The sequence below is a fragment of the Rhipicephalus microplus genome, chromosome 9 (genome assembly GCF_043290135.1).
Source record: "Rhipicephalus microplus isolate Deutch F79 chromosome 9, USDA_Rmic, whole genome shotgun sequence".
Classification (NCBI taxonomy): domain Eukaryota; kingdom Metazoa; phylum Arthropoda; class Arachnida; order Ixodida; family Ixodidae; genus Rhipicephalus; species Rhipicephalus microplus.
In genome coordinates, this window is record NC_134708.1 from 132,965,126 (window position 1) to 132,992,019 (window position 26,894).

General features: G+C 45.8%; 1 protein-coding gene and 1 pseudogene across 1 annotated transcript in view; one reads left to right on the forward strand and one right to left on the reverse strand.

Annotated features, from left to right (window-relative positions):
* The window catches only part of LOC119163075 (uncharacterized), a 392,637-nt pseudogene that overhangs the window by 55,990 nt on the left and 309,753 nt on the right, over positions 1 to 26,894 (forward strand).
* The window catches only part of BORCS6 (BLOC-1 related complex subunit 6), a 44,832-nt gene continuing 30,586 nt past the window's right edge, over positions 12,649 to 26,894 (reverse strand). The window contains exons 5-6 of the mRNA XM_037414999.2: positions 23,482 to 23,558; positions 12,649 to 12,796 (exon numbers count right to left, since the gene is read on the reverse strand). Coding sequence (XP_037270896.1) covers positions 12,739 to 12,796; positions 23,482 to 23,558 — 135 coding nt within the window. The 3' untranslated portion in view covers positions 12,649 to 12,738. The remainder of the gene's footprint in view (positions 12,797 to 23,481; positions 23,559 to 26,894) is intronic.

Consider the following 26,894-nt stretch of genomic DNA (forward strand, 5'->3'; position numbering starts at 1 on the left):
AAGTGACTGCATGCACCATCAGAAACATAAGTAACATGCGTGTCAGGCTTAAGTTGTTCCTTCATATAGTTGTGGATTATTTGTAGAGCAAAACAGGCATGTGCAGCATCATGGCATGTGTCATCATCTGCCGAGACAGTGCCTCCTTTATAACTTTCAGTGCTCGGTAAAAGAGAAAGAGAACAATGGGACTACTCCATCGGCGCGAGTGCGGCGCCTCGACACCAGGTGCCGCCGCCTAAACAGGGTGCCGGAGTTCACTACGTGCTGCAGCCGCCGTGGTTCTGGCTCCGCGCTGAAATATAAACAGATTAAATCCTTAATGTTCTGCTCTCAAACCTCAATATATCGCGGCTGTAATCGCTGAGTTATGTTACCGAGTGTTTCAGAGATCTGGTTGCCAGCTTTCACGCACTAGCCGCAAGCGAAGAACGCCACGCTAAATGAATACCAAAAACATGCCGTGTACGCACGCACCTACATGCTTGGACATGATGTACATGAATTTTCAACGTTGACTTTCCATGCGTAGCAGCTCTATATTCTGCAAAATGAACCCAATTGATGCGATATGAATACATTTTGAAAAAAGAAGGAACATTTATTTGTAAGTACCTCTATTTTCGGTAGCCTCACAGTTTTGCATGTTTTCTTGACAGGGGCTTTTTCGCGAAGTACTTGAAAGCATCATGCTTGTCACTGACAGTGAATGCATAGTTCACCAGCAGGGGCCGCAAAAACCGAACAGATATCAGCTCCATGAGCTTAGCTCTGTGAGTGTCATTCATCATGCCCTGCCGCGGTGGTCTAGTGGCTAAGGTACTCGGCTGCTGACCCGCAGGGCGCGGGTTCGAATCCCGGCTGCGGCGGCTGCATTTCCGATGGAGGCGGAAATGTTGTAGGCCCGTGTGCTCAGATTTGGGTGCACGTTAAAGAACCCCAGGTGGTCTAAATTTCCGGAGCCCTCCACTACGGCGTCTCTCATAATCATATAGTGGTTTTGGGACGTTAAACTCCACATATCAATCAATGTCATTCATCTCCTTGCACTTGAGCAGGTTTGAAGCACACAGTGCTGCCACAGCATATTTAACCAGGGTAGACAATGGATTTTTTAGAGTCGGATTGTCCTTCAGAGCACGATCCGCAAATGCCCTTAGCACGTCAACGGCAAACAGCAACTGGTCTGACGGGTAAAGTTGCCCACCTCGGTCCTGGCTGCGGTGAACTGCAAGATAGGTTGATTGCTCGCTGGCTTTGTGCAGACTGCAGTGCAACTTCCACAACACATGTGCTCGTTTATGACGCGGGCAATATAGCCTCCAACAAAAATAGTTGCAGAAATCTCAAGTGACGGCAAGTGCTGAGGCAAGACTGTTGCATTGAGCCGTTGCAAAACACATGCAGCTCTCTGTAGCTGAGGCAGCTGCTGTGTTAGCGAAGGAGAAGCTTCAGTGAGCAGTGTGCCTGTTGACATTTGGGCACATTCTCTGTGTGCAACGTTTGATGCCATGCTGGATGCGGCAGGTCCAGTTTTTAAAACCTTCTCCCGCCCTCGCAAAACATAACGAACATTCAGCATGTCATTGCAGCCAGAGGACATTTGCAGTGTTTCAAACAGCGACTCGATGGGGTCACCATTAAACTTACACGTGAGCACAACCAAGAACTTCTCCTCTGTGAGCAGGTACTTGATACAGGCATTTGTGGAATATGTGGTCAGGAGGAATGCTTCATACCTTTCTTTCGTCAAAAATTCTTTTTGACTTCGACAGCTTTTTTCCAGTTCATCGAAGTACATGGGTAGCGTGACCTCGAGCCACTCCAGTCTTGCATCTTCAGCATCGTCAAACTGCCGAGTGTCAGGCCATTTTTTGTGAATGTGCTGGGTCGTATTGCTTGTATCATGAAGCACAAACCATCGATCGATGTTTTGCATGAAAATGATGGTCTGGCCTGCAACTCCGAATGATACACTCGATGTATGCCCAGCTTGGTCTCTGAGATGCTCCAGGGCTGCAGTAACATCAGGCGAGAAGACCTGAATTGCCCTTGCGACATTCATTTTTTCTATGTTATTCAGATAGACATGTTTTCGGCTGAGGTAGCGGACAGGCTTTACAACCAGGTCCTTCTGTAGGTCGTAGAGCTTCTTGATGTAGCAGGATGAGACCTCTCCTTTCAGACCAATGTCGTGGGCCAGAAACTGCGAGCACACGTTTTTTAAAATGTGGCATGCATCAAAACTTAAAAAGAGGAGCCTGTCGCAGTCACAGGGATGTTCTATCCGGTACGTAAGAAGAACATCGCCCAAAAGTGTCATGGCATTGACGTTCACTCTGTGGTTATCACTCACTAAGCGAACTACCCTGAAACCACAGGCTTTTACTTTTTCAGGCACAAAAATCAACAACTTGTGAAGCTGTGGGCCTGTTAACCCCTTGGTAAAATAGTAGGCCACTGGGATGCGATACGTCGAGAGTCCTGTAATTAGGAAGCAGACAAGAGAGTTTGCTAAGGTGAGGTCCCCACCATGTTGTTCCAAAGAGACATCGGCGTGCCTTACAAAGCAGTCCCGCTGTTTGTTGTACTGCAGCTTTTCCCTGATCTTCATTTCGTCGACTATGAGTGAACACACCCTTGACCGTGGTACAGTAAAGCTTTCGGCTTCTACTCTGAGGCGAGCTTCGGCGAGTTTGCTGAAGCCCGTTTCTCCACTGGTGGTTCCCAAGTAGTTGCTCAAAGTCTTTCTGCAAGGAAGCTTCAAAAGCATTTCACCGCGGATGTGTTCGTACGCCCTTGTCGACAAATGCCTTAAAACTACACGTCGGGTTGTCTCCTCAGACCAGCTCGGCCTCTTCTTGAAGTTCTCAATCTGATCAATCAAGAATAAAGCTGCAGGTTCCTTTTCTTTCGCCCTTTTCTTGATGTAAGAAACATCCGCAACCAGGGCGTCCTCGTGCAGCTTTTCAATTCCATTTTGTACTTGTCGACGGTCTGTTGCAGTCGAAGCAGCTGGCTCCTCAACTCCTTTTCTTTTCTTCTCCATTTCGCTTTCTCAGCGACAAGCACACTTGAAGTTGACTTGTTGTCTACCTGAACGCCTTGATCACGCAAGTTGGCCTCCGACGATGTGTCCATCGCGCAACAATCCGACATATCCGCCACTGCTGAAGCAACGTTGACGCTCGCGGAGTCGCTGCGCGCCATTGTAGCACTCACTCTTTTGTCGATGCTTGCTGTATTTCTCGCGGGAGTTGATTTCGGCTGGAGATGGGGCGGGTATTCTTCAAAAACTGACGGCACAGCCTCTTTCTTTAGGCATCGCCGCTTGAATTCGATGAAGTCCTCTTCTTTGAAGTGGCGACTGCATACTTTGGTGTAGCATGAGGTGGTGTTCGGCGACCACTTGTCTCGTCGTATTGCGGCAAGCCAGCGCGCTCGAGCGGGTAGTTCATGAAAGGAAAGCCCTGCCGGTTTCTTTTTCTCGTCCGATTTGCACAGCGGAACACAGCAGTAGGCCATCGTAAAGCTCTCTACGCATGTACTTGCCGAAAACTGTCCCACAAAACGAAGTTACGCACCACTGAACGGGCTGCACACAACACCCGGACAGAATGGCAACAGCGGCACCCTGTTTACCCAGCGCCCCTAGCGGGAGCGGAGAAAAATGGCATTCGACGGCCCCCCGATGGCGGTGTGCCCGGCACAGATTTTTATACAGGAGGCACTGGCCGAGAGCAGCTATACTCATCTTTGGAGTAGTAAGCCATAGCTGCCTGGACGTCCATTGGGTTCAGCCGTGTCCTTTTTACCGCATTTGGTGCTAACCATATCCCGTGTTTTGCGCGCCAGCGTCGGGATCTGTATATCATGTAAGCTCACAAGTTTGGTATAAGCGCTTGGAGTTTTCGGCGCTCTATATCGCTCGGCAACAGTGTCAACAAACGCATGCACTCTTGATACAAAGAACAAGCTTAATAGGCTTGCTTGAAGTTCTTGAACCACTGGGCATGCACACTGCATTTTAGATCTGATGGTTGAAAGTGGCGGTTCGGTTACACATGTTACGGTGGCATTTCACGGTTACTGTAGAATTGCTGCTAAGTTGTCTTGGCTCTGCATGAACTTTGCTAGTTTGCGCATGCAGCTTCTCCAGTCGCATATGTGACAATGCTTCAGGCGTGTTTACGCACCGCTCTTGACTTCTGCCTTTTTCTTCTTCCGGCAAAAACTCATCAGCTGTTTCAGCTGAGAAGCCATTAGACGAAGACAGCATATCTCTGAGGCGTCTGAAGCAGTTCTGGCAGACGTGGTCGTTGTTATGTGCATTGCGGGCAGCTTTCGGCAAAAGCTTTTGGAGGGCAAACAGGCCGATGTCTTCTACCTTGCGGAAGTTTCTTTGATAAGGTATTTTCTTTTTACGCAACCTGAGGTAATCTGAACAAAAAACTCTATCCCGGCTGAAGTGGTCAGCCATCGCCACGCTCCTTGAGGCTCAAATTACTTGCAATGCAACTATGCGCGAAACCAGCAGCACGAAAGTGATCTATCTTTCGTCTGTTCCTATGTCTCTCACCTTTAATGAGAGCAGACGTAAAACAGCGTGCGCAAGTATCTGCAGTGCGAATGGAAAACTGAAGTATAGTACGTTAAAATGAATGTCACAACGTTTTTGTTCATAAAATTATGGGAGGGGTAATCTTTGTCCCTACTTAGAACCATATGATCTAAAGCATTGCCTCCGAGATGCGGTGCACAGCAATTCATCTGTAGAGCAGACGATGGATGACAACTTGCCCTAAAGCGTGTTCTCCAGTCTAATGTGGCAGTCTTCGTGCCCCAAATGATAAAAATTTATTATGAACCGTTTATGAACTCATTCAGCATTCAATTCTCTTGCCCAACGTGTTGCAAACACATGGCCGTCACAGCAGCTCCATCTGTGAGTCAGTAATGAAGAGGCACTACATATTAGAAGTCTCAGTGCTCTACGTATAAGAGTGAATTCAGATACTGTAGAATATTGTGTTCAATATAGTTACTCCTATCTGCTAAAACAGCCTTGCTTCACCAAATTCGGTCACGTTTACTCGTGTTTGAAGCTCATTGCCACTTTTCCGTTCCGATTTCTAGATTTCTCAACCTATCAGCGCATTCTCGAAAAGCTCAGATTTGTACCACGAATATTGTTGCTAAAAACAAAATAATGCGGCATGTTTTTCTATATTACTGTATGATGGCCTTCGGTTGTCTATTTACGAGATTTTAAGAAAAATCGAAGATGGGGTTTTTTTATTATTCGAATTTCAGTGTACACTTTTGCCAATATGAGAACTGTCAGGCAATATATAAAAATTCACATTTGCCCTACGGCAGCAATAATTTATGTAACTAATGAACACACTATATCCTTAAAACGTGTCAAGTATGAAAACGCTGCTTGCATTACTTTCGGAGAAAAAAAATGGGGAATACGTAACTTATTTTAAACTGTCACAAAATTATACATTTTTAAAATCTATTTTCTTAAGGTCTACAAACCTGAAACCGTATGAATTCATTATTCATTAGACATGCATTTCAGGTGAAAAAGCTTCCTTGAAACAAAAATATTTGTCTTTTTATAGCATCTGCAATTTTCAAAAATGACAGGTGACGAAATTGGTGCCTCCGTGTTGGTGAAGTTTGATTTTTTTTTCTCGTAAGTTATGCCGTTAATAATAAAACGAAGTTGACTTTCGGGCTACCTGGTGAGAAGTGCATGAAATATAAGATACTCAATGAAACCTAAAATATCAACTTTTGGACCCGTGTCTCTCGTGGAATCACCCTAAAATTGTTTCCTCAGCCAAAAATCTGTGAAGGGCATGTCATTCAGGGATTCACCAAAGCCTCTCAAGAACTGAGACTTGGTGCTGTTATTCACATTGCAGCACTTGGTCATAATGTTGTCAAATCATGTAAATAAAAACGTGATCTTAAGAGTCTTGTTTCAGAAGTTTTAATCAATGCAATTTTACAGAAAAAGAAAAAGATGTAGTGCTAAAGGTGCTGTGTCCTTTTGTTCTACTGTCCGTATTCTAACTCTGTTGTGCTATTACTCATTTAATAACGCATTTGTTCGAAGGCAGGTAGATAATGTGATTCGAATGACAACCACTCGGAACCACATCTCAGCCATCGGCTTAGGACGAAGATAAGTTAGAATGAGCCTGATTATTATGAAACATAGCCTTTGAAGAAGTGAATAATTCATGATGTTCATGCATCAAACGTAGTGATATGATTACAAGGTATGCCGTAGCGGGTGACTGAATTTGCATCCCAAAAGGAAAAGATCAAGTCGATGAGGATTGCTAAAATACAATTCTGGACACCGTGCAGTGCTTGTTTCATGCCAAGAAAACGGTGCCCTCATATTTCATGCGCGATGTCGATCGCCCATCTCAGAGGCAGGGAACATTTATATTGCACCTGCTATCTCCACCTCCTTTCAGTGATTAACCCCTTGAGAAGGTATGTACACAGTTGTATACGTGCCACTCGTTTTTGCTGTTTGCATCTAGCAGAGGTTAATAAAGAGCAAGATATATCGCATTTTGGATAAATTGATCCTCCTGCATAATAGATTTGTCTTCATTTAACCTCATTTTGCAGTGCCCCTCCGCGGTGGTCTAGTGGCTAAGGTACTTGGCTACTGACCCACAGGCCGCGGGACCGAATCCCGACTGCAGTGGCTGCAGTTTCGATGGAGGCAAAAATGCTGTTGGCCCGAGAGCTCAGATTTGGGAGCGCATTAAAGAACTGCAGTTGGTCGAAATTTCCGGAGCCCTCCACTATTGCATCTCTCATAATCATATAGTGATTTTGGGACGTTAAATCCCACATATCAATCTATCAATCAATGAATCCTCATTTTGCAGTGTACTGATACATATGATCATTTTATGAAGGCCCTACCACGTTTGAAGAGTCGTGCGATGTCCCACTTCCTGCGAGCAATGTGAAAAGCAGGATTTTTCATTGCTTAAAATGAACATAACCAAAAATGAACTTGCACTAGTATATTCCTAGCCTGAGATTTCATTCTATTTATGCCAAAAGTAAGCATCAATGACGTCATGGTAAAGAGATATATAATTACAACTTAATTAGAATGAGTTGCTATAACACTCATAAATTCAAGAATTATGTCACTATATTTGTTGCAATAGAATATTTAGTGCCTTGAAGTAACACAGTGATTTGACACGTTTCCAAACAGTTCTTCATAGGTGGCATCTGAAAGGGTTGAGAGAGGGCACTACAGTTTGCTTAAATGGCAAATCTACAACCAGAAAGCGAGCTGACCAGCTCTTATGGATGTAGCACATACCCCTTGCAGTTGGTGTGAGTTTCACAATTGAGCTAAGCCATTTCGTTAACTTCATTTTAATGAAATGAGTGAAGTGGAGGTGCGTTGGTGGCATGCTTTTTGGCCACAGGTGTCACTGTCGTGAGATGGTGTCTAAACATGGCAGTCACAAACGAGTTTCTCATTTCTGCTGTATTGGATGCGGCACTCTCTACGCCCAAAGGCATAGAAATCGAGACTGGTGGCTGTTTCTCAAAAGAAATTACCACTGGGGTGCCGCTTTGTGCACCATGTTGGTCAAACGTTATTTTCCTAAAGAATTGAATAAAAGTGCTGGTAGTGTAGCCAAACATTTTTTTTCGAAGTCTATGGACACGTCTGTATATGTGCATTCTACTGTATGTGCACATGCAGAATCGGAAAATTTTCAGAGGAATTTAAATCCCTTTGGTTATGCCAGTGAGAAGTGCATAACTAGCACTACATTCCAGTTTAAATAAGGGAGAAGTGAGCCAGTTATATTAAGATCTAGGGTTTTACATTTTTAAACCACAGTATGATTATGCGAGGCCCTAGTGAAGGGCTCTGGAAATTTTGACCCCGTGGTTTTCAATGTGCACTGACATCGCACAGTACATAGGCGTCTACCATTTCGCCTCCACCAAAATGCAACCACCGCAGCTGGAACCAAACCTGCAACCTTTGGGTCAGCAGCCAGGCGCCATGTTCACTGTGGTGGACAGCTAAGCTAGTTGGCAGGTATTATGTTAAAAGACTGGGCATGTAAACACAAGAGAGGTCACAAGAACACCAGTGCTGGTGTTTGGGTGGTTTTTAAAGAATGTGCGAATATTCGTGCGCATTGAATATTACAGTGCTCGAGTTCTCTTAGACTCGAACTTCAATTATTTGGAATCGCAAAATACTCAAAATGAACAAATAGACATCTAAGCTGTATGTAACCCCTCGTAAAGGTGGTTTACCAGTAAATTTTAAAACGTATGTTACACCTTATCACTTGTATTCTTCTAAAAGTCAAATCCTGCTACTATTCAAAGTTGTTTCCACTTCTGTTGAACCGAAACAAGCTTGGCTTTGGAGGTTTCAACAATTACATTCATTGGGAGTTCAGCACACTTAAGTTGCACTGTGCCATAAAAATGGTCTTATTTATACGAAAGCATTTTTATAGATGTAGCTTGATAAATGGCTTCGAGAGATGCTGCAAATTAGTTCTTGTAAACAAAGCTTAGTTCTTGTAAACCACGAATGCACCGTAATTTCCAGAAGGTGCATTCCTGGTAACATTGGATGTTACTTCACTCTACACAAATATCCCGCATGACGATAGTGTAAGGGCACTTGTTGAATTGTATGGCACCCACAACCCTGATGCATATCCAAGCAAAAAACTAATTGAAATCTTAATGAGACTTGTACTCGAATTGAACAGCTTTGAATTTAACAATCAGTACTACCTTCAAATCAGCGGCACGGCAATGGGTACAAGAATGACCCCAAACTACGCTGACATATTCATGCACCACATAAAGTCCAATTTTCTTTCATCTTGTGATATCAAACCTTTAATCTATAAACGGTACCTCGACGACATATTCATGATTAGGACACATTCGGAAAATGTGCTCCTCAATTTCAAACAGGCATTTAACCAAGTGCATTTCAGCATTTATTTTACACACTCCTACTCAAGCACTGAAATAAGCTTCCTTGATCTACTTATTCAAATGGACGATGGACTGTTAACTAGCGTATACAGAAAACTAGGTGTGTGTGACTATTCGATTGCTTTGAATATTTGAACGAATAGTTGAGTATTCAAATTTGCTTTGATTTGAATTTAATTTATCAAATATTTTCATAGTATTTGCAATGAATGAATAGATGTATATTAGTCTGCATGTCATTGCCTGTAGAGGTGGTTTCACTACAGAGTGCTAAGCTGTGAAAGCACCTATCAAGTAATGTATATATATATATGGGGGGTGTACTTATAAAAGTTGAATATCACACAACATAAAGCACCACCGCCTGCCTAACCTTTTGACCTTTACTGAAAACTACATTTAATATGCAAAACACTATCATAGAAACGCATTTTCGGGCTTGCAATGGCATTATGCCAGCAGAAGATTTGGAAAGCAGCACAATATAAGCTGTCGATAAAAAAATGAGCACTGGCTATAGTGAATTTATGAAGAATAACATATGGGCTATATATACAGCCGCACTTTATAATATGCTTAAGATAACCCTTTACGCTTAAAGTTCAAGACTCGGAGGTAAACGCCTTCCTTCGTCTCGGCTTCCTGGCTCAGCCTGGTGGTATTACAAGTACTCGGAGCTTCATGACCCGCAGTAAGCACGATTGATTGATTGATTTGTGGGGTTTAACGTCCCAAAACCACTATATGATTATGAGAGACGCCGTAGTGGAGGGCTCCGGAAATTTAGACCACCTGGGGTTCTTTAACGTGCACCCAAATCTCCCGCAGTAAGCACGAAAGCGCGCGGTTGGAACTACATAAGCCTTTCAGAAAGCATTCCGATTCTCTGCGAAACTGGCACGGTAAAACTGAGTCTGCACCGATATAAATGTTGGGATAAAGTTACTTGTACTCAGGTTTCTCATGAAACGATTGAGCCAATATGGACTCTTATCAGGATCAGTGGTCTGGATATTGTAGAGACTGCCAACAGAACAAGCATATGCTTTCATCGCCGTTTTGATACTTCTTAGTTCTTTATAGTTTGCCAGCAGCCAAGTAACATGTAGCACGGCTCAATGCTCTGCTTTCAAACCACACAACATTGAGTCAGCAGCTAGGGTGATCTGTTCAAATTCTGATTGTACGCCGCTTTTTCTTCTGTAGGTCGGCAGGGTCCTGAAACAGGAAATGTCTCATTGCAATTTAGGCACGCCTGCATATTCACTCGTGCACCATGATGCGTACACCGATAAAGGCTCAGCAGTGCATTAAACGTGCTAAAAACGAGCAATAACGGTACAAGCCTTCGCAGGCTACAACGCGCACTCTCCAAATGCAGATGCTCTGGCATCTTCAATACAAAGTGACTACAGCGCCACTACTGTCACTCGCCGGGGAATCCGGCGGGTGACAGTAGCAGTGGCGCTGTAGTCTTGTTCGTTCGTTCCACTGCCCCCACGTTCGTTCCACCGCCTCGTTCGTTCCACTGTCCCCTTTTAATACATTGTAGTTGGGTAATGACGATTATGCTCATTTTTCTTTAAAATATGTGATATACATACTGTTCAAATTGAATTTGAAATTATTTGAACCAAATCACTGTTTGCTTTGAATCTAAAATTTACTATTCGCACAAGCCTAATTGTCTTGAAACAGACACACACTAGGGAGCAGTAAGTGCAGTGCAGGTCACGAAACAAGTAGGCAAGCAGACTCAAAAACAACACAACTGTGCACCGTTGCTATGGCAACGCCAGACACACCTCCTGCCTGCTGCTTTGCTCAAGGACCGGCACCTCTCCTCTTCTACTTTTCTTCATTTCTAGCACCATCTGCTAAACACGGTGTGAAGCAAGAACTGGCATTGCAGGGTATGTCAGGCGAGTGGATTTGGTGCTCCTGTATGAACTTACTCTGCAGCTACTCTCAAAATATCCCTCTAGAATAATGTCACGGTTATTAGCCGTAAGCTCAAAAGGTGGAAGAAGCCAGCATCACGAGCGGCAGTCTCTGGCGTTTTTCGAGGAAGACGACGTTGCGCGTCTGCTCTTGCACTTGGTTTTCGTGTGTGAATAGAGCCTTGCTGTTAACGTCAAAAGGAAGCCTGTTCTTTGCATGTCCTGTTCTTTGCACGTTGCGACACTGGTGGAGGTGCTGCACTTATACGACTGATGTTCGAGACTCCTCCGCGGCCTGGCACTTCAAGTCCGACACCGCAACCAGTTCCTTCAGTGGATACCCCTGTCCACTGCTACAGTCGCCGACAGCGAGGCCTTAGTCCTGAGGCGATTCCCCTGGAACTTTCCCAGCAAAGCACTTCGCCTGGAGAAATGGCAACTGCAGATGCTTCCCAGCTGGCTTTTGAGCAGCCCCAGATTCCGGAGACATTCCATGGTGAGGCGTATGAAGACGTTGAGGACTGGTTAGCCCGGTATGAGCGAGTCGCTAAGGCAAACCGCTGGAGCACTGAGCTAAAGCTTTCACATGCCTACTTTGCTTTAGCAGACAGCGCTCGTACGTGGTATGAGAACCACGAAGCAACACTGACTTCATGGGATGAATTTCGCCACCAGATTCTCAGCACCTTCGCAAACAACGACCGCCGTGACTTAGCTCAGCAACTCATTGAGTCTCGGGTACAGAAACCGAATGAGAGTGTCGCCATGTTTGCGGAGGACATGACGTGCCTATTTGGACGGGCTGACCCTGATATGCCTGAAGCCAAGAAACTCCGCCATTTGATGCGAGGCGTCAAAGAACAGCTGTTTTCCGGCCTTCTCCGCAATCCACCGACGACAGTTGCGGAATTCATTTAAGAGGCTACAGCTATCAAGCGCGCACTGCAGCAATGGTGTCGCTATTACGACCGACCAAATTGTGCCTCAATCAGCGTCTCTGCTCTGACGGCTGGCAGTGACGGTTCTCTGCGTAAACTTATTCGCGAGGTTGTTCGTGAGGAGATCCGCAGCTTCCTTGCGACTCCGCAAGAACGGGCGATTGCTTCAGTTGTAAATGTTGTGCGGCAGAAAATCAAGCAAGCATTTTCGCAGCCCGAATCACTACCAGCCCAGCGATCCATTAACTATGCCGCAGCCACCCGTCGACAGTGCCGCACAACTCATCTGCACTGGCTCATTCTTACAACGCGCCGGCGGCACCAGTCTTTGCACGTTGCGACAATATCATTTCGTCCTTAAAGTCTTGATTACCTTAATGGCATGCTCAACATTATTGACACACTGTAGTTTCAAGAGTACATCAATTCAAGCTGTTTGAAGTTTATTCACAATTGTGCAAAAATGTTATTCACGATTGTGTCTCATTAATGTCCACCTAAATTTAAGTACAAGGGCATTTTGTCATTTCAACGTCGTCAAAACATGACCACCTTAACTGCTGGCTGAACCCACAACCTCGTGCAATAGCAGTGGTAATCCTTGCCAATTGTGACCACAATGGTTATAAAAGAAAACTTTAAACATGGCAATGAGCACTGCATGGTTGCTCATGCGAATCCAGTGGTGGGAGTGTGGCTGCCATTTGGACGCATACAAGCGAGGCTTGGCTGTACGGGCCATTTATTTTGACCTTGTGCAAGTTAAGTATAAATAGGGAATCTTATGTTACAACACAACTTCTACCACCTGCTGATCATATCCTACCCTCAACGGCATTCTCAAAATGGTCCAGCAGCTTCTTGATGCTCTTCCTGCAATCGCCAGCGTCAAGGCCAACAAAGCTCTTCATTTGGCAAAATGCTATGTGAACTTTACTTAGAAAGGACAGACATGAGATGATCGCTCTAGTAACAAAAGTCGGGTGACAAACCTATAACAGTGAAAGTCTCGTAAACGGTCATTGATTAAAGCACAACAATGTACAGTGCTCACAGAAATGAACTGCAAAAGTGCAGGGCTAGGCACTTGCATTCTCACATCTTCCATTCCGTGTCCCATCACCAAAATTTCAATTTCAACACTCAAGTCAGAGCCACCATCACATCAGGTTCGATTTGCGGCCACATGATGCAGTTATTTTGAACAAGTGCAAACACCAGATCAAATTCAGATGTGTTTCAAATTGTGAGCATTGTACGTGTAATAATGCCCACATTAAAATCCTCCAGAACTTGTTGTAGAGCACAGCAAAAGGATAGGGCAAAACAACTGTCCATCACTGAAGTGAAGCATCACAGTCTGCATAACAGAAAACTGAAAGAACTACATCCTCAGAAGCATCCCTCAATGTATGCTGACAGAGACAAAATGAACTGCAACCTTCATCCCCCGCACGCTGGTCTTTCTATAAGGCCACACATGACGCTTACGTAGCAGCAATAAAGAACGCCAAGATTAACTTTCTAAAAAGCACATTGCCCCGCCTGTTAACAATGGACACGAAAAAGTTTTGGCGTATGTACTAACAATCCGAGTAGTAGGGAGCACATAACACTAATCGACACTGATGGAACAGCTATCCCTACTTATGTGCGCAGCCACTCTTAATGCTGCGTTTACAAGCAACTTTTGCTGGAACACTAACCCTCCCTTACCTGCCACCCCCTACGATGACTATCACTATCGACGTGGGTGGCGTAGAGAAACTTATAAATTTACTGAAACTTTCCTCTGCTACAGGTTGTGACGAAATATGCCCAAAATTTTTAACTAACACGTGTACCTATTCCTCAATTATATTAACGAAAATTTTCCACCAAACCATCGACGAAAGTATCCTTCCTGCTCAATTCAAAATTGGGAAGGTGGTCCCGCTACATAAGTCCAGTAACAAACATTCCCCTCTTAATTACAGGCCTATTTCACTAACCAGCATTCCATGTGAAATTCCCGAGCCCATCCTCTAATCTAATCTCAGCAAATTCCTGGAGTCCAATTTCTTTTTCTCTAAATCGCAGCATGGCTTTTGAAATACCTACTCATGTGAAACACAGCTAATTTCCTTTACACATAAGCTTAACCTCAGTCTCGACAACTACTTCGCTTCTGATTGCATTTTTTTAAACTTTTTCTAAAGCTTTCGATAAAGTTTCTCACAAATTACTCTTACATGAACTGCACTTGCTTAACCTAGATGACAAGCTACTAACATGGCTAGAAGTTTTTCTTACTAACCGCTCCCATTTGTTTCAGCTAACAATTATGACTCCGAGCCCAGCAGCACTTACTCAGGTGTGCCTCAGGGCTCGGTATTGGGTCCTCTCCTTTTCGTAATTTATATTAACGATTTACTGTTTTGCGTTTCTTCCCACATCAATTTGTTCGCCAATGATTCTGTAATTTATCGTCAAATAATCTCTGACAACGACGTCATAACATTACAAGCAGATCTAAACACTGTAACATTTTGGTGTAAAATCTGGTGCATGGAGCTTGACACTAATAATTGCAAGTATATGCGTGTGTCCCGAACTCCTCAAGAGCTCCCTTCTAGAAAATGTTTCATGTTACAAATACCTAGGTGTTCACCTTACAGCTGACCTTACCTGGAACACTCACACCGATTACGTCATCAACAACGCTAACCGGGCATTAGGATTCTTTCGACGTAATTTTTCAAGAGCACCTTCTTCACTAAAACGACTACCTTACAAGACGCTGGTTTGTCCGAAGCTTGAATATGCGGCATCACTCTGGGATTTAAGCCAAGTCAACCTTACGCAAAAAGTTGAATTAGTTCACAATAATGCAGCCCATTACATACTATCCGATTATAACCGTACCTCCAGTGTCACACACATGAAATTGAGGCTTAACCTACCATCTTTAATGTCTCGTCGTAAAGTTCTTCATCTGTGTCTTTTCCACAAGATATTCTATCACCCTGAACTATGCAGTGAATTCATTCAAGTGCCTCATTACATTTCTGCTCGTTTAGACCACTCAAATAAAGTCAGGATACCCCACGCACGGACTAACGCCTTCTCACAGTCATTTTTCCCGCGGACAGCCACAGACTGGAACCACCTTCCCGATTCCATTGCCTGTATACAAAACCAAGTATTGTTCAAAAACACCTTAGCTAACATTGTATATTGCCACCTACTTCTAGTAGTGGGTCGTATGCCAAGGTGAAGGCACACACCACAGAGAAGAAAGAAGTGCACGTGGGCCCCGCTCTGGCAAACAAGCCCAACCGACGCGCTTGATTAGAGCCCTGTTGCTCAGACGTCAGTAAACCTTGTCGACACCCCCTGGAGTGACGTGACAATTGGTGGAGGTGCTAGGTAGGCCCCTCACGGATGTTTCAGACCCCTCCTGGAAGCGGCACCACAAGCCCAGTGCGAGTCAACACTTCCATTCATCGGACAAGCCGCAGGATCAAGGGATTGCCTCCCGAAGCTGACCCTACAGTTCACAACAGTATGGTGAGCACGTCCGTTCAAACCACTTTAGCAGGTACGGAAAACCGCCCGATGACTCGGTACACCCTCGAAAGTCCACAGGTTCCGACACCGTTTCATGGCACCGAGCTCGAAGACGTCGAGGACTGGTTGGTCGACTGCGAGCGTGTGGCTGCTTTGAACGACTGGAACGACGCGGCCAAACTACGACGTGTGTACTTCTATTTGGAGGATGGAGCCCGTACCTAGTACATGAATCACGAGGAACAGATGACATCGTGGCCCGAATTCCGCCGCCGGCTGTTGGATACTTACAGAAGTGCTGATCGCCACGAACGAGCAGAACGAGCGATCCAGGCCCGCATCCAGATGCCCAATGAAACAGTCATGACCTATGTGGAAGATATGACGCGCCTGTTCCGACGGGTTGATCAGAGTATGTCAGAAGAAAAGAAGGTGCGTCACCTGATGCGGGGAGTTAAGGAGCAGCTTTTCGCTGGCCTTGTACGGAGCCCTCCGAACACGGTCGCCGAGTTTTTGTCTGAAGCTGTCACGATGGAAAAGAGCTTCAGCATCGATCCACCCTGTATGAACGGCAAGTAAACACATCCACTTCTCAAGTTCTAACGAATATTGGGAGCAACACCGAGTGTCTGCGCGACCTTATCCGATCCATAGTACGCTAGGAGCTGCAAAAGGCTGCCACACCACCACTACCTACGGTGAGTTCCATTGCAAGCATCGTCAAGGACGAGCTGCATCATGCCCTTCGTGAACCTGTGAGTCTGAATAACGCCACACCCGCCCCGGCTGACTACCACCGTGCGACCTATGCAGAAGCCTTGAAGCGCCCAGCTTCCTCTTCCCCGCTGTTTGTTCAGGCACCTCCTACGGTTTCACTTCAGTCGGCGCAGCCTCTATGGTACTATGAGAACACACGCACGTCCCCACCCCTCGTTTACGCCAGCCCTGTGCATCTTGCGGAACAACCAGCACACTACTTTGACGACAGGCGTGCTTCGCCTCGGAAATCTGATGTTTGGCGCACTCCTGATCGCCGACCTTTGTGCTTCCACTGCGGTGAAGTGGACCATTTGTACCGCCAGTGTCCATACCGGCGCCTCGGGCTGCGCGGATTTTCAGTATATTCAGCGCCTCCTCGGTATGGCCAGCGACCCCGGGACATTGAGGACTACCTGGCTCAACAGCGCATGCCGTTGCCTTCTGGACGGCAGTCGCGCTCACCGTCGCCGAGGCGCTTTTCATTTTTGCCACAGCGCCATGCTGGCGCACGGTCCTCCAGTCCCCGCCGGGAAAACTAACGCAAGCGACCCTTGGAGGCGAGGTCGCTGGCAGTCGACGTGCTGAAGACCTCCGATCGACGCTAACAGTAAAGGGTGTAGATTCGACTGAACGATATGTGCGGCTTTCTCTGCATATACCGGTGCTGATAGATGGCTATGCAGTAGGTGCTTTAGTTGATACCGGGGCTGACTATTCGATACTAAGCGGGAAAATGACAAAACTACTAAAGAAGGTAATCACGCCCTGGCATGGCTCCGTGATTCGAACGGCTGGTGGCCACACCGTCTCTCCGCTTGGAACCTGCACGAGTATAGTTCGGGTCTGCGGTTATACTTTTGTAGGAAGTTTCCTTGTGCTCCATGAATGTTCACGCGACGTTATTCTTGGTGTTGACTTCCTGCAGGAGTATGGAGCTGTCATTGATCTTCAAAAGAATCGCATCACCTTCTCAGCCGACCGAGCAATCAACAAGCAGGACGACCAACAACGTACCGACGTTCTTCGTGTTTCTGCGGAAAGTATAACGCTTCCTCCAAGAGCCAGTGTTATTGTCGACGTCACATGCTGTGGATTGCGAAATGGTGAAGCGATTGCAGAAAGTAATCTTGAACACCTGCTGACTCAAGGTGTTTGTGTGGCTAGGAGTATCATACAGCTACGTGATGGCCGATCTCAACTGCTCGTTACAAATTTCAGCAACGAACACCGACACCTTTTCCGTGGCACTTCGTTAGCGTTTGCAGATGAATTAGGAACCGTTCCCATCTGCTTCTCGTCGGAAGCAGTGGAGACCGCCGATACGTCTCTAAACAATATCGATGTTAATTCTAACCTCACACCAGAAAACCAGACAGCACTGCGAAAACTCTTGCTTGAATTCAAGTCATACTTCGCTGCTTCCTCTAAGGTGCGCCAGACTTCGATCACTAGGCACAGAATCATCACTTACGACGACGCCCGCCCAGTACACCAACAGCCTTACAGTGTGTCAGCGAAGGAACGAGAAGCCATTTATACGCAAGTTCGAGAAATGCTTGACGACGGCATCATCGAGCCTTCCAACAGTGCGTGGTCCTCTCCGGTCGTCCTAGTCAAGAAGAAAAACGGAACGCTACGTTTTTGCGTCGATTACCGGAAGCTGAACAGCGTGACTAAAAAGGACGTGTACCCGCTGCCACGCATCGACGACTCGTTAGACAGATTACGCCACGCCCACTATTTTTCCTCTTTGGATTTAAAAAGCGGGTACTGGCAGATTGAGGTTGACAAGCGAGACCGCGAGAAAATGGCATTTGTGACCCCTGACGGCCTGTATGAATTTCGAGTACTTCCTTTTGGTTTGTGCTCAGCACCCGCAACCTTCCAGCGAATGATGGACACTGTGCTTACTGGTCTGAAGTGGCAAACTTGTCTCGTATACCTTGATGATGTCGTTTTTTCTGAAACCTTCCAGCAACACCTTCACCGCCTCAGGAGTGTGCTACAGGCTATTCAATCAGCAGATCTTACACTCAAACCGCAGAAGTGTCACTTTGGTTATGAAGAGCTCAAATTCCTTGGCCATGTAGTCAACGCCAAATGAATCCGATCCGACCCCGACAAACTTGCCGCTGTAGCAGCGTTCCCGCATCCTACAGACAAAAAAACTGTTCGGCGCTTTCTGGGCTTGTGCGCCTACTATCGACGATTTATTAGAGGGTTTTCGAAGATAGCGGAACCCTTGACTCGCCTTACACGCGATGACACACCGTTTGTATGGGCTACTGAGCAACAGGCTGCTTTTGCCGAGCTACGACAGCAGATGCAGTCAGCCCCTGTTCTTGCACATTTTGACGATGATGCTGACACAGAGGTGCACACTGACGCCAGTAACATCGGCCTTGGCGCAGTGCTCGTCCAGCATCAACACGGCAAAGAACGAGTCATAGCCTATGCCAGCCGCTCACTGTCCCATACCGAGGTGAATTACACGACCACAGAGAAAGAGTGTCTCGCAGTAGTGTGGGCGATCACCAAGTTTCGCCCGTACTTCTACGGTCGTCCATTTAAAGTGGTGACGGACCACCATGCCCTCTGCTGGTTGGTAAACATTCGTGATCCCTCTGGACGACTGGCCCGATGGAGCTTGCGTCTACAGGAATTTGATGTTACCATCGTATATAAGTCTGGACGGAAGCATGAAGACGCTGATACGCTGTCGCGTGCACCCATACCTTTAGTCAATCAAGAAGAAGAGGACGATGACGGTTTCCTGGGCGCCCTTAGCTCATCTGACTTGAGCAGACGCCAGCGAGAGGATGAACAGATTCGACCGCTCATCGACTATCTGGAGGGTCATAGCGCCGTTATACCTCGCCATCTATCTCACGTCGTGACGTCTTTCTGCCTCCGAGATAATGTCCTGTACAAAAAAAAACCGCCCGTTCTACGAGCCGCGCTTACCTCCTCGTCGTTCCGAAGGACATGCAGGACGAAGTGTCATGACGAGCCCACATCTGAAGCAGTTTGTTAAAAGCTGTCGTGAAGCTGTTTGTTAAAAGCTGTCGTGAATGCCAGCGTCGAAAGTCGCCACCAAGCAAGCCGGCTGGATTACTTCAGCCAATTGATCCACCCCACAAGCCATTTGACCAAGTCGGCATGGACATTCTCGGCCCATTTCCTTTATCATCCGACGGCAACAAATGGGTCATCGTTGCAACTGACTATTTGACCCGCTATGCTGAGACACAGGCGATACCACGAGCCACGGCTTCTGAGGTAGCACAGTTCTTCATGTGCCACATTGTTCTGTGCCATGGTGCTCCATCTGCAGTGATAACCGACAGAGGAACAGCGTTCACTGCACTGCTTATTGATGAAGTTTTTCGACTAAGTAACACTAGGCATCGAACGACGACTGCTTACCATCCGCAGAGCAATGGCTTAACAGAACGACTAAATAAGACAGTCACAAACATGATCTCCATGTACATCGACGTCCAACACAAAACATGGGATCGCATTTTGCCTTATGTGACGTTCGCTTATAACACCGCCGTTCAAGAAACAACCCGATTTACACCGTTTCGCCTTCTCTACGGCCGCGAAGTTCAGACGATGCTGGATGCGATGCTTCCTTGTGAAGGCGCCGATCAATTAACAACTGACGCAGAAGAATTTGCAGAGCGTGCCGAGGAAACTCGCCAGCTCGCCCGGCTACACATTGGTCAGCAGCAACAGGTCGATGCACGACGTTACAATATGCGTCATAATGACGTATCTTACAGACCGGGAGACCAAGTTTGGATTTGGACCCCTGTTCGACGCCGTGGCCTCTCCGAAAAGTTGCTCAGCAGATACTTCGGCCCGTATAAAGTATTACGCCGCGTGAGCGACGTAAACTACCAAGTGGTTCCGGACGCTACGTCGTCACGATGGGTACAACGAAAACAACCGACCTCTGACATAGTTCACGTGGTGCGCATGAAGCCTTATTTTACGCGTTCCTAAAAGACCACTTTTCCTGTGTGTTGTTTTTTATTTGTGCTCCGACAATTTCCTCATCATTGGTGAACTTATCGCGTCTCACATTTGATTATTGGTGCCCTTTTTTGTTGTTTAAACTACTTTGTTTTGGGATTTTTTTTTCAATAACTTTACAGCATCGGGACGATGCTCTTTTTTTTGTTGTTGAGGAATATTGCCACCTACTTCTAGTAGTGGGTCGTATGCCAAGGTGAAGGCACACACCACAGAGAAGAAAGAAGTGCACGTGGGCCCGGCTCTGGCAAACAAGCCCAACCGACGCGCTTGGTTAGAGCCCTGTTGCTCAGACGTCAGTAAACCTTGTCGACACCCCCTAAAGAGACGTGACAATATTATCATTTTTTTATAACTTACCTGCCTCTAATTACTGTTCACTGTACTTATTTGCTTTGTTACCTAGCAAACAGTGTATAATTAGGAAATGTTTTGTGCTTTATATTGCCTTTCACTTAACTCACTGTATTTGTGTATTACCCACTCCCCTCTGTAATGCCTTCAGGCCCTGAGGGTATAATAAATAAATAAATAAACTGGACAACAAGAAGCAATCCTCTCTGGACATAATGCTACACCAATCAACACAAGCTTCAGCATTTTTTCATGTATTTACTTTAGATAACACAAAGTTTCAATTCATTAGCACTGTACATTTGATAATGCCCACATTAACCTCTTGCCATTAGGTGTACACCCATGCCTAAATTCTGCGACACACTATTGATATAAAACAGGCTCGGTCCCTCTGGCAAGAAATACAGCATTCTGTTGACAAGTCTAGCTCTCTCTCTTCACCTTTATGCAACAGTTGGAGCTATGCCATGGCTGCTTTTTTAAATCGTAAATTTATGTCAATTTGCATCAGTGCTCCACAGCAGATCACACCTTAGCAGCAACATAACATTCTCTAGTCTTATTGTACATCTAGGACTGTAACTAAAAAACTTTTCAAAAGTTGCCCTGGCATGCTACACCACGTAATATAGTGAGCGACAAATGAAAGAGATGAAAACCGCTTCAACCAGAACGTGAAATGAATGCAAGAGTGAAACAGCAGTGCCATTTGCGCAAAACTCATTTATCTGTGCCGTACTGCGCCGCAGCACCCAAATTTAGCCGCAAGGTTTGACAGCCATCAAGCCCCATGCTTGAAAATGTGGCTGAAACATCGCGTTTTATCAAAACAGTTATAGTTTCGGTTTCATCAAGGCTGTTATTGCAGTGAAGTTTAATTCTAAGGGTGCAGTCGCAAGTGCTGGCATGCGCGCTATCTCGACAGACATCAGCGCGAATGGTTCCTGAACCCTTCTACATGTTGCACTTTCAACGCTAAAAAAACATGTCTCCCTGGCGCTACTAGTGCAGCCTATTCTCTTACACCACCATTTTATTAGAGTTACGTAATATTAGATGCAGAGGAGTTAACTGCCAGCCTGACTTCGCATAACCATGCAATTTGTTGCTATCACACTCATTGCTTCGCCCTTGCGGTGAAACTGATTTGAGGCCTTCCCCTGAAAAAAAATTCCTGGCTATGGACCTGGCATGAGCCCTCCGAGCGACGGAGATGGGCCAGCACTTTTGATATCTGCTTCAGCCGCCTTTGTCGGCCCCGCTCATGCACTTTTACCAGTAGGTAGAACATGCGGTGCACGGGGGTATGTAATCAATTTGGACTTTATGCGGGACATTACGGTGATGGCAAAAACTCGTCGAGAGCCCTATAGTTGTCTTTCATTTATATCATCCTAACTGCCTTACAATGGCTTTACAATTGCTATCACAATATTAAAGCTATTGCACAATTAAGCTTAGTGTTTGAAAAAATGCAGCAGTGGGCAAACGCTGCTTCACACTGCCCCCTTTTAGTACATTGTAGTTGGGTAATGACGATTATGCTCATTTTTCTGTGTAATAAGGCTAAATCTTCTCTGAATACAAACATGCTCGTAAAGGCCATCCCAGCTACTACATGCCTACTCCAAAATGTCCTTCTGGATGCTTCAAGCCTGCTAAAAAAGGCGCTCTTGCCTGCTTCAAGGACTCCAAGCACCTCATTACTAAACCGTATAGACCGTCATGACAGGTCAGGGAGAAACAGCCGAGCAGGCGCAAGCGTTGCGATGCGCTAACGCCGAACGTGATCGTCTTCCTGCCTGAGAGCAGTCTTCCTGCCCTCTGCCTTTCAGAACGGCGCTGATTTTCTTCATAACAGAATGTTTACGCATGCATGTGTGCACATGTGTGTGTGTCGTGGGTGTGGATATGCCCGAGAATCCTCAGCACACCTTTGTCAACACCTTGGGTCCCACTCAAATCTGCTGTCAGCATGCCCCGCACAGATCTAGGCAACCAGCTTACTAATGAAAAATCATTCCCTTAATCTTCTGTACAGTGTACCTATCAGTAACCCCACAAGCAAGAGATGCAGCTGTATTGCCTTTGCAACACAAGTAATGATTTTAAAAAATATACATTACATATGGCCCGGAAAAGGCAAAGTGCTTTATTACAAGGCACATTGTAAAACACAATACCAGCCATCATTGGGCTCTTGTGAGGAAGTGCAGACTCTTTACCAGCAGAAGGACCAAAAGCTGGGCCAGTTGGTGACAGTACTTGAACATACTTTAACTCAGTGCATGACTACGCGGACACAAGAGAAAAAGGGACAAACTCCAGCATTGCGGTATGTCCCACCTTCTGTTGTGTCCGCGTAGTCGTGCGCCGATTTAAAATATATTCTTCACCAGTAGCTGGAAGTTTTTTAGCACTGCTTTTGCAGAGTTTTATTTTCTGCTACACAGGTTCTCGCCCCCACCATAAAATTCAAATTGCTGTCACAGACTACTGAGCATGCTTTTTTATTGAATAGGTCACAAGAATGAACAGTGGTGTAACGTGATGACTTTTTTTATAAGGCAGCCACAATCAACTGAACACAGGGTCTAGAAATTATCACATGAAATCACCTTAAACTGACTAATGGTGCAAATAAGCACCTACAAAGAGTGGGCACAAACAATATGATTCTATAAGTTATCCTACATGCCCATTTACTCTATAATGATGAAGAATGCTGCCTGCAGTGCATATATATTGTGGTAGAGTTTGCCACACTGGCTGACAAACATATCCAAATCGAGCTAGAGCACAGGCACACATAATGAACAGTAGTATACAAGGCACCCAACAGCAAAGGATACACTTCTGCCACGAGGCCATCCAGCGGTCGCATGGAGGTGCTCAGCTCTTCAAACTTGGCCATCAGCTGGTACATTGCCTGCACGAGTTCCACACACGAGGCTGATGGTTTACATTTAATAAGCATACATCCTGGTGTAACAAAAGGTCGTTAATTCAGATTTTATGAAACTGAAAAAAATGTTCTTAGTAAGCGAATTTTGTATTATTCAAAGTGTCAAGAAAACAACAGACAAATATATATTATTTTGTTACGGATGTGATGGGTTTATTTACACTGAAAATGCCAGCGCTCAACCGTTACTGCCGAATCACCATCGCTCGAGAGCGTCCTACCTCTTCTTCTTTCTCGCTCTTTCAGTCCGCGTTACACTTTCCTCCGTGCAAGCCAAAGCTCACAGAGCGAGTAGAAGCGATCGGTTGTTGTAGTGCTTCAATCGGGCAATGTGCACAATTTGCGTCTTACGCAAACGCCGATTCTGAGCTGTCACTTTCGCTACAGCGTAAGTGACGTCACTTAAGCACTGAGTAATGACGAATGGTCCTGAGTACTTAGAAAGAAGCTTCTGGCAAAGCCCCTTCTTTCGAACGGGCGTCCACAGCCAGACGAAAGCACCCGTAGCGAAAGTCGCAGGCGTGTGTTTTGTGTCATAACGGTCTTTCGCGCGAGCGTGGGCGGAGAGACTGTGGAGCTGAGCAAGTCGACGAGCTTCTTCGGCGCGACACAAAATCTGCGCGACACTGGCGTTTTCTTGTGTTAAGGTCGTGGTTGTCCCGGCTACTGTACAGATCTCTGTAAAACTCCTCTGCTATTTTAACTATCCTATCCATATTGGTAGTTATTTTGCCTTCTTCGTCCCTTAGTGCATACATCAGATTTTTGCGTATCCCAAGTTTCCTTTTCACTGCTTTGACGCTTCCTCCGTTTTTCAGAGCATGTTCAATTCTCTCCATGTTATACTTTCTTACATCGGATACCTTACACTTATTAACCAAATTGGAAAGCTCTGCCAGTTATATTTTGTCTGTTGTACTTGAGACTTTCATGCTTTGACACTTCTTAATGAGATTCTTCGTTTCCTGAGAAAACTTGCCAGTGTCCTGTTTAACTACCGTGCCTCCAACTTCCACTGCACAGTCCGTAACGATACTCATCAGATTGTCATTCATTGTGTCAACGCTAAGGTTGGTTTCTTCAATTAAAGCCAAGTACCTGTTCTGAAGCGAGACTCTGAATTCTTGTACTTTCCCTCTCAGTGCTAGCTCACTGATTGGGTTCATGCATATCAGTTTCTGTCGTTCCTTCTTCAAGTCTAGGCGAATTCGAGACCGTACCATTCTATAGTCATTGCATCGTACCTTGCCAACCACTTCCACATCCTGCACGATGCCCGAGTATGCACTCGTTATAAAGTCTATTTCGTTCGTATTTTCGCCATTAGGGCTCTTTCATGTCCACTTACGGTTTCCTCATTTTCGGTAGAAGCTATTGAAAATCCGTAAATTATTGCGTTCTGCGAATTCTACTAGTAGCTCTCCTCTGGCATTTCTAGTACCAATGCCATAATCTCCTACAACCCGATCTCCAGCCTGCTTCTTCCCTGCTTTTGCAATAAAGTCTCCCATCAGTATAGTATACTGTTTTTACCTTACTCATTGCCAGTTCCACGTCTTCATAGAAGCTTTCAACTGAAGCGTCATCATTGCTGGATATAGGCGCATAAGCCTGTACCACCTTCATCTTGTATCTCTTATTGAGTTTATTTACGATACCTATCACCCTTTCATTAATGCTATAGTATTCCTCTATGTTGTCAGCTATGTTTCTGTGAATCAGGAACCCCACTCCCAGTTCTCTTCTGTCAGCCAAGCCCCGATAGCAAAGGGCGTGCCCATTCTGTAGCACCGTATAGGCCTCATCTGTCCTCCAAACCTCACTGAACCCTATTATATCCCATTTAACACCCTCTAGCTCCTCGAATAGTACAGCTAAACTGCCCTAGAATAAGGTTCTAGCGTTAAACGTTGCCAAGTTCAGGTTCCAATGGTAGCCTGTCCGGATCCAGAGATTCTTAGCACCCTCTGCTGCGTTGCAGGTCTGACCGCCGCCGTGGTCAGTTGCTTCGCAGCTGCTGGGGACTGAGGGCCATGAGTTAATTGACATATGCATGTGGGAGGTAGTGGCCAGATACTGCACCAGGGGGGCCAATCCTTCTCTGGTGAAGGAGTGCGTTACCGGCGGTGGTCACCGGTGAGGCCTGATTGTTTCTATAGAAACATTAAATTTCAAAGTGGCTTTTTTTCACATTGCCAAGGCCTTTACTTTCACAAGTAACCCACCAAGGCCAGATGCTATAGGAAACCAGCGCTGGAGTTTCCACAGAGCCCTGGCAGCCAAAGCGCGCACTTCTAAGCCACTCCGGCAGCCGAGAGTGGTGGCTGGTAAAGACAGTGCGGGCGCGCAGCGTCGAAACAATACCAAAGGGCCCTGGTGGTCTTGCTGGTATTCAAGTGCGACAATAGTTAGAAATGAGGGAGGGCGTATCCCTGTGCGTTTTTTTTTTCTCTATCATATCAATAAGAAAAGAGGCGGCATTGCATGTAAGCGGTCAGAGGAGCACGTATGTCCTGCTCTCGCTCTCCCGTCTAGTGGCGTCAGACTGGTTTCTGAACCGAATTGCGCCTGTCTGCTAGGTCTATTCGATAATGAAGTCGGCCATCAGTGGAAACCAAAACGAATCTGCCGAATTCATTCGGTGTTTTGCCGGAAGTAAAACTAGCATATTATGCAGCATACGTATGGCATATGTAGAAGATTTGTCATCTGATCACCACCACCAAACTCCATTTGATGACCCCACGTGAAATGAGTGATACAAATAAGTAGTCTACGTGATTTGCGAAGAGTAGACATGAAAAGAAAGCTGCCTTGTCTAAATAATTTATGTGGGGGTATGTTGGCCTAAGCCACTGAAATACTACACAAGATACGCTCGCGATGAATACTCAATGCTAAGACGCCTGTGTTAAACTAATTTTGTGCAATAGACCGGGTTCTTGTTACGAATACAGCAGCGGAATACTCTAAGCATGGCTTTATGTAGTTAGCCGATGCAGTAAGCTTCTTTCTCACTATCGGCTGGTGACCCGCAAATCGCGGGATCGAATCCCGGCTGCGGCGGCTGCATTTTCGATGGAGGCAAAAATGCTGTAGGCCCATGGGCTCAGATTTGAGTGCACGTTAAAGAACCCCAGGTGGTTTATGTTTCCGAAGCCCTCTACCATGGCGTCTCTCATAATCATATGGTGGCTTTGGGACGTTGAAAGCCACATATAAATCAACCATCAATCTTTCTGACTGGCTGCCGTGGCTAAGTAACATCAGAATTTATGCCTTGCTAGAGAAGTATCAAAT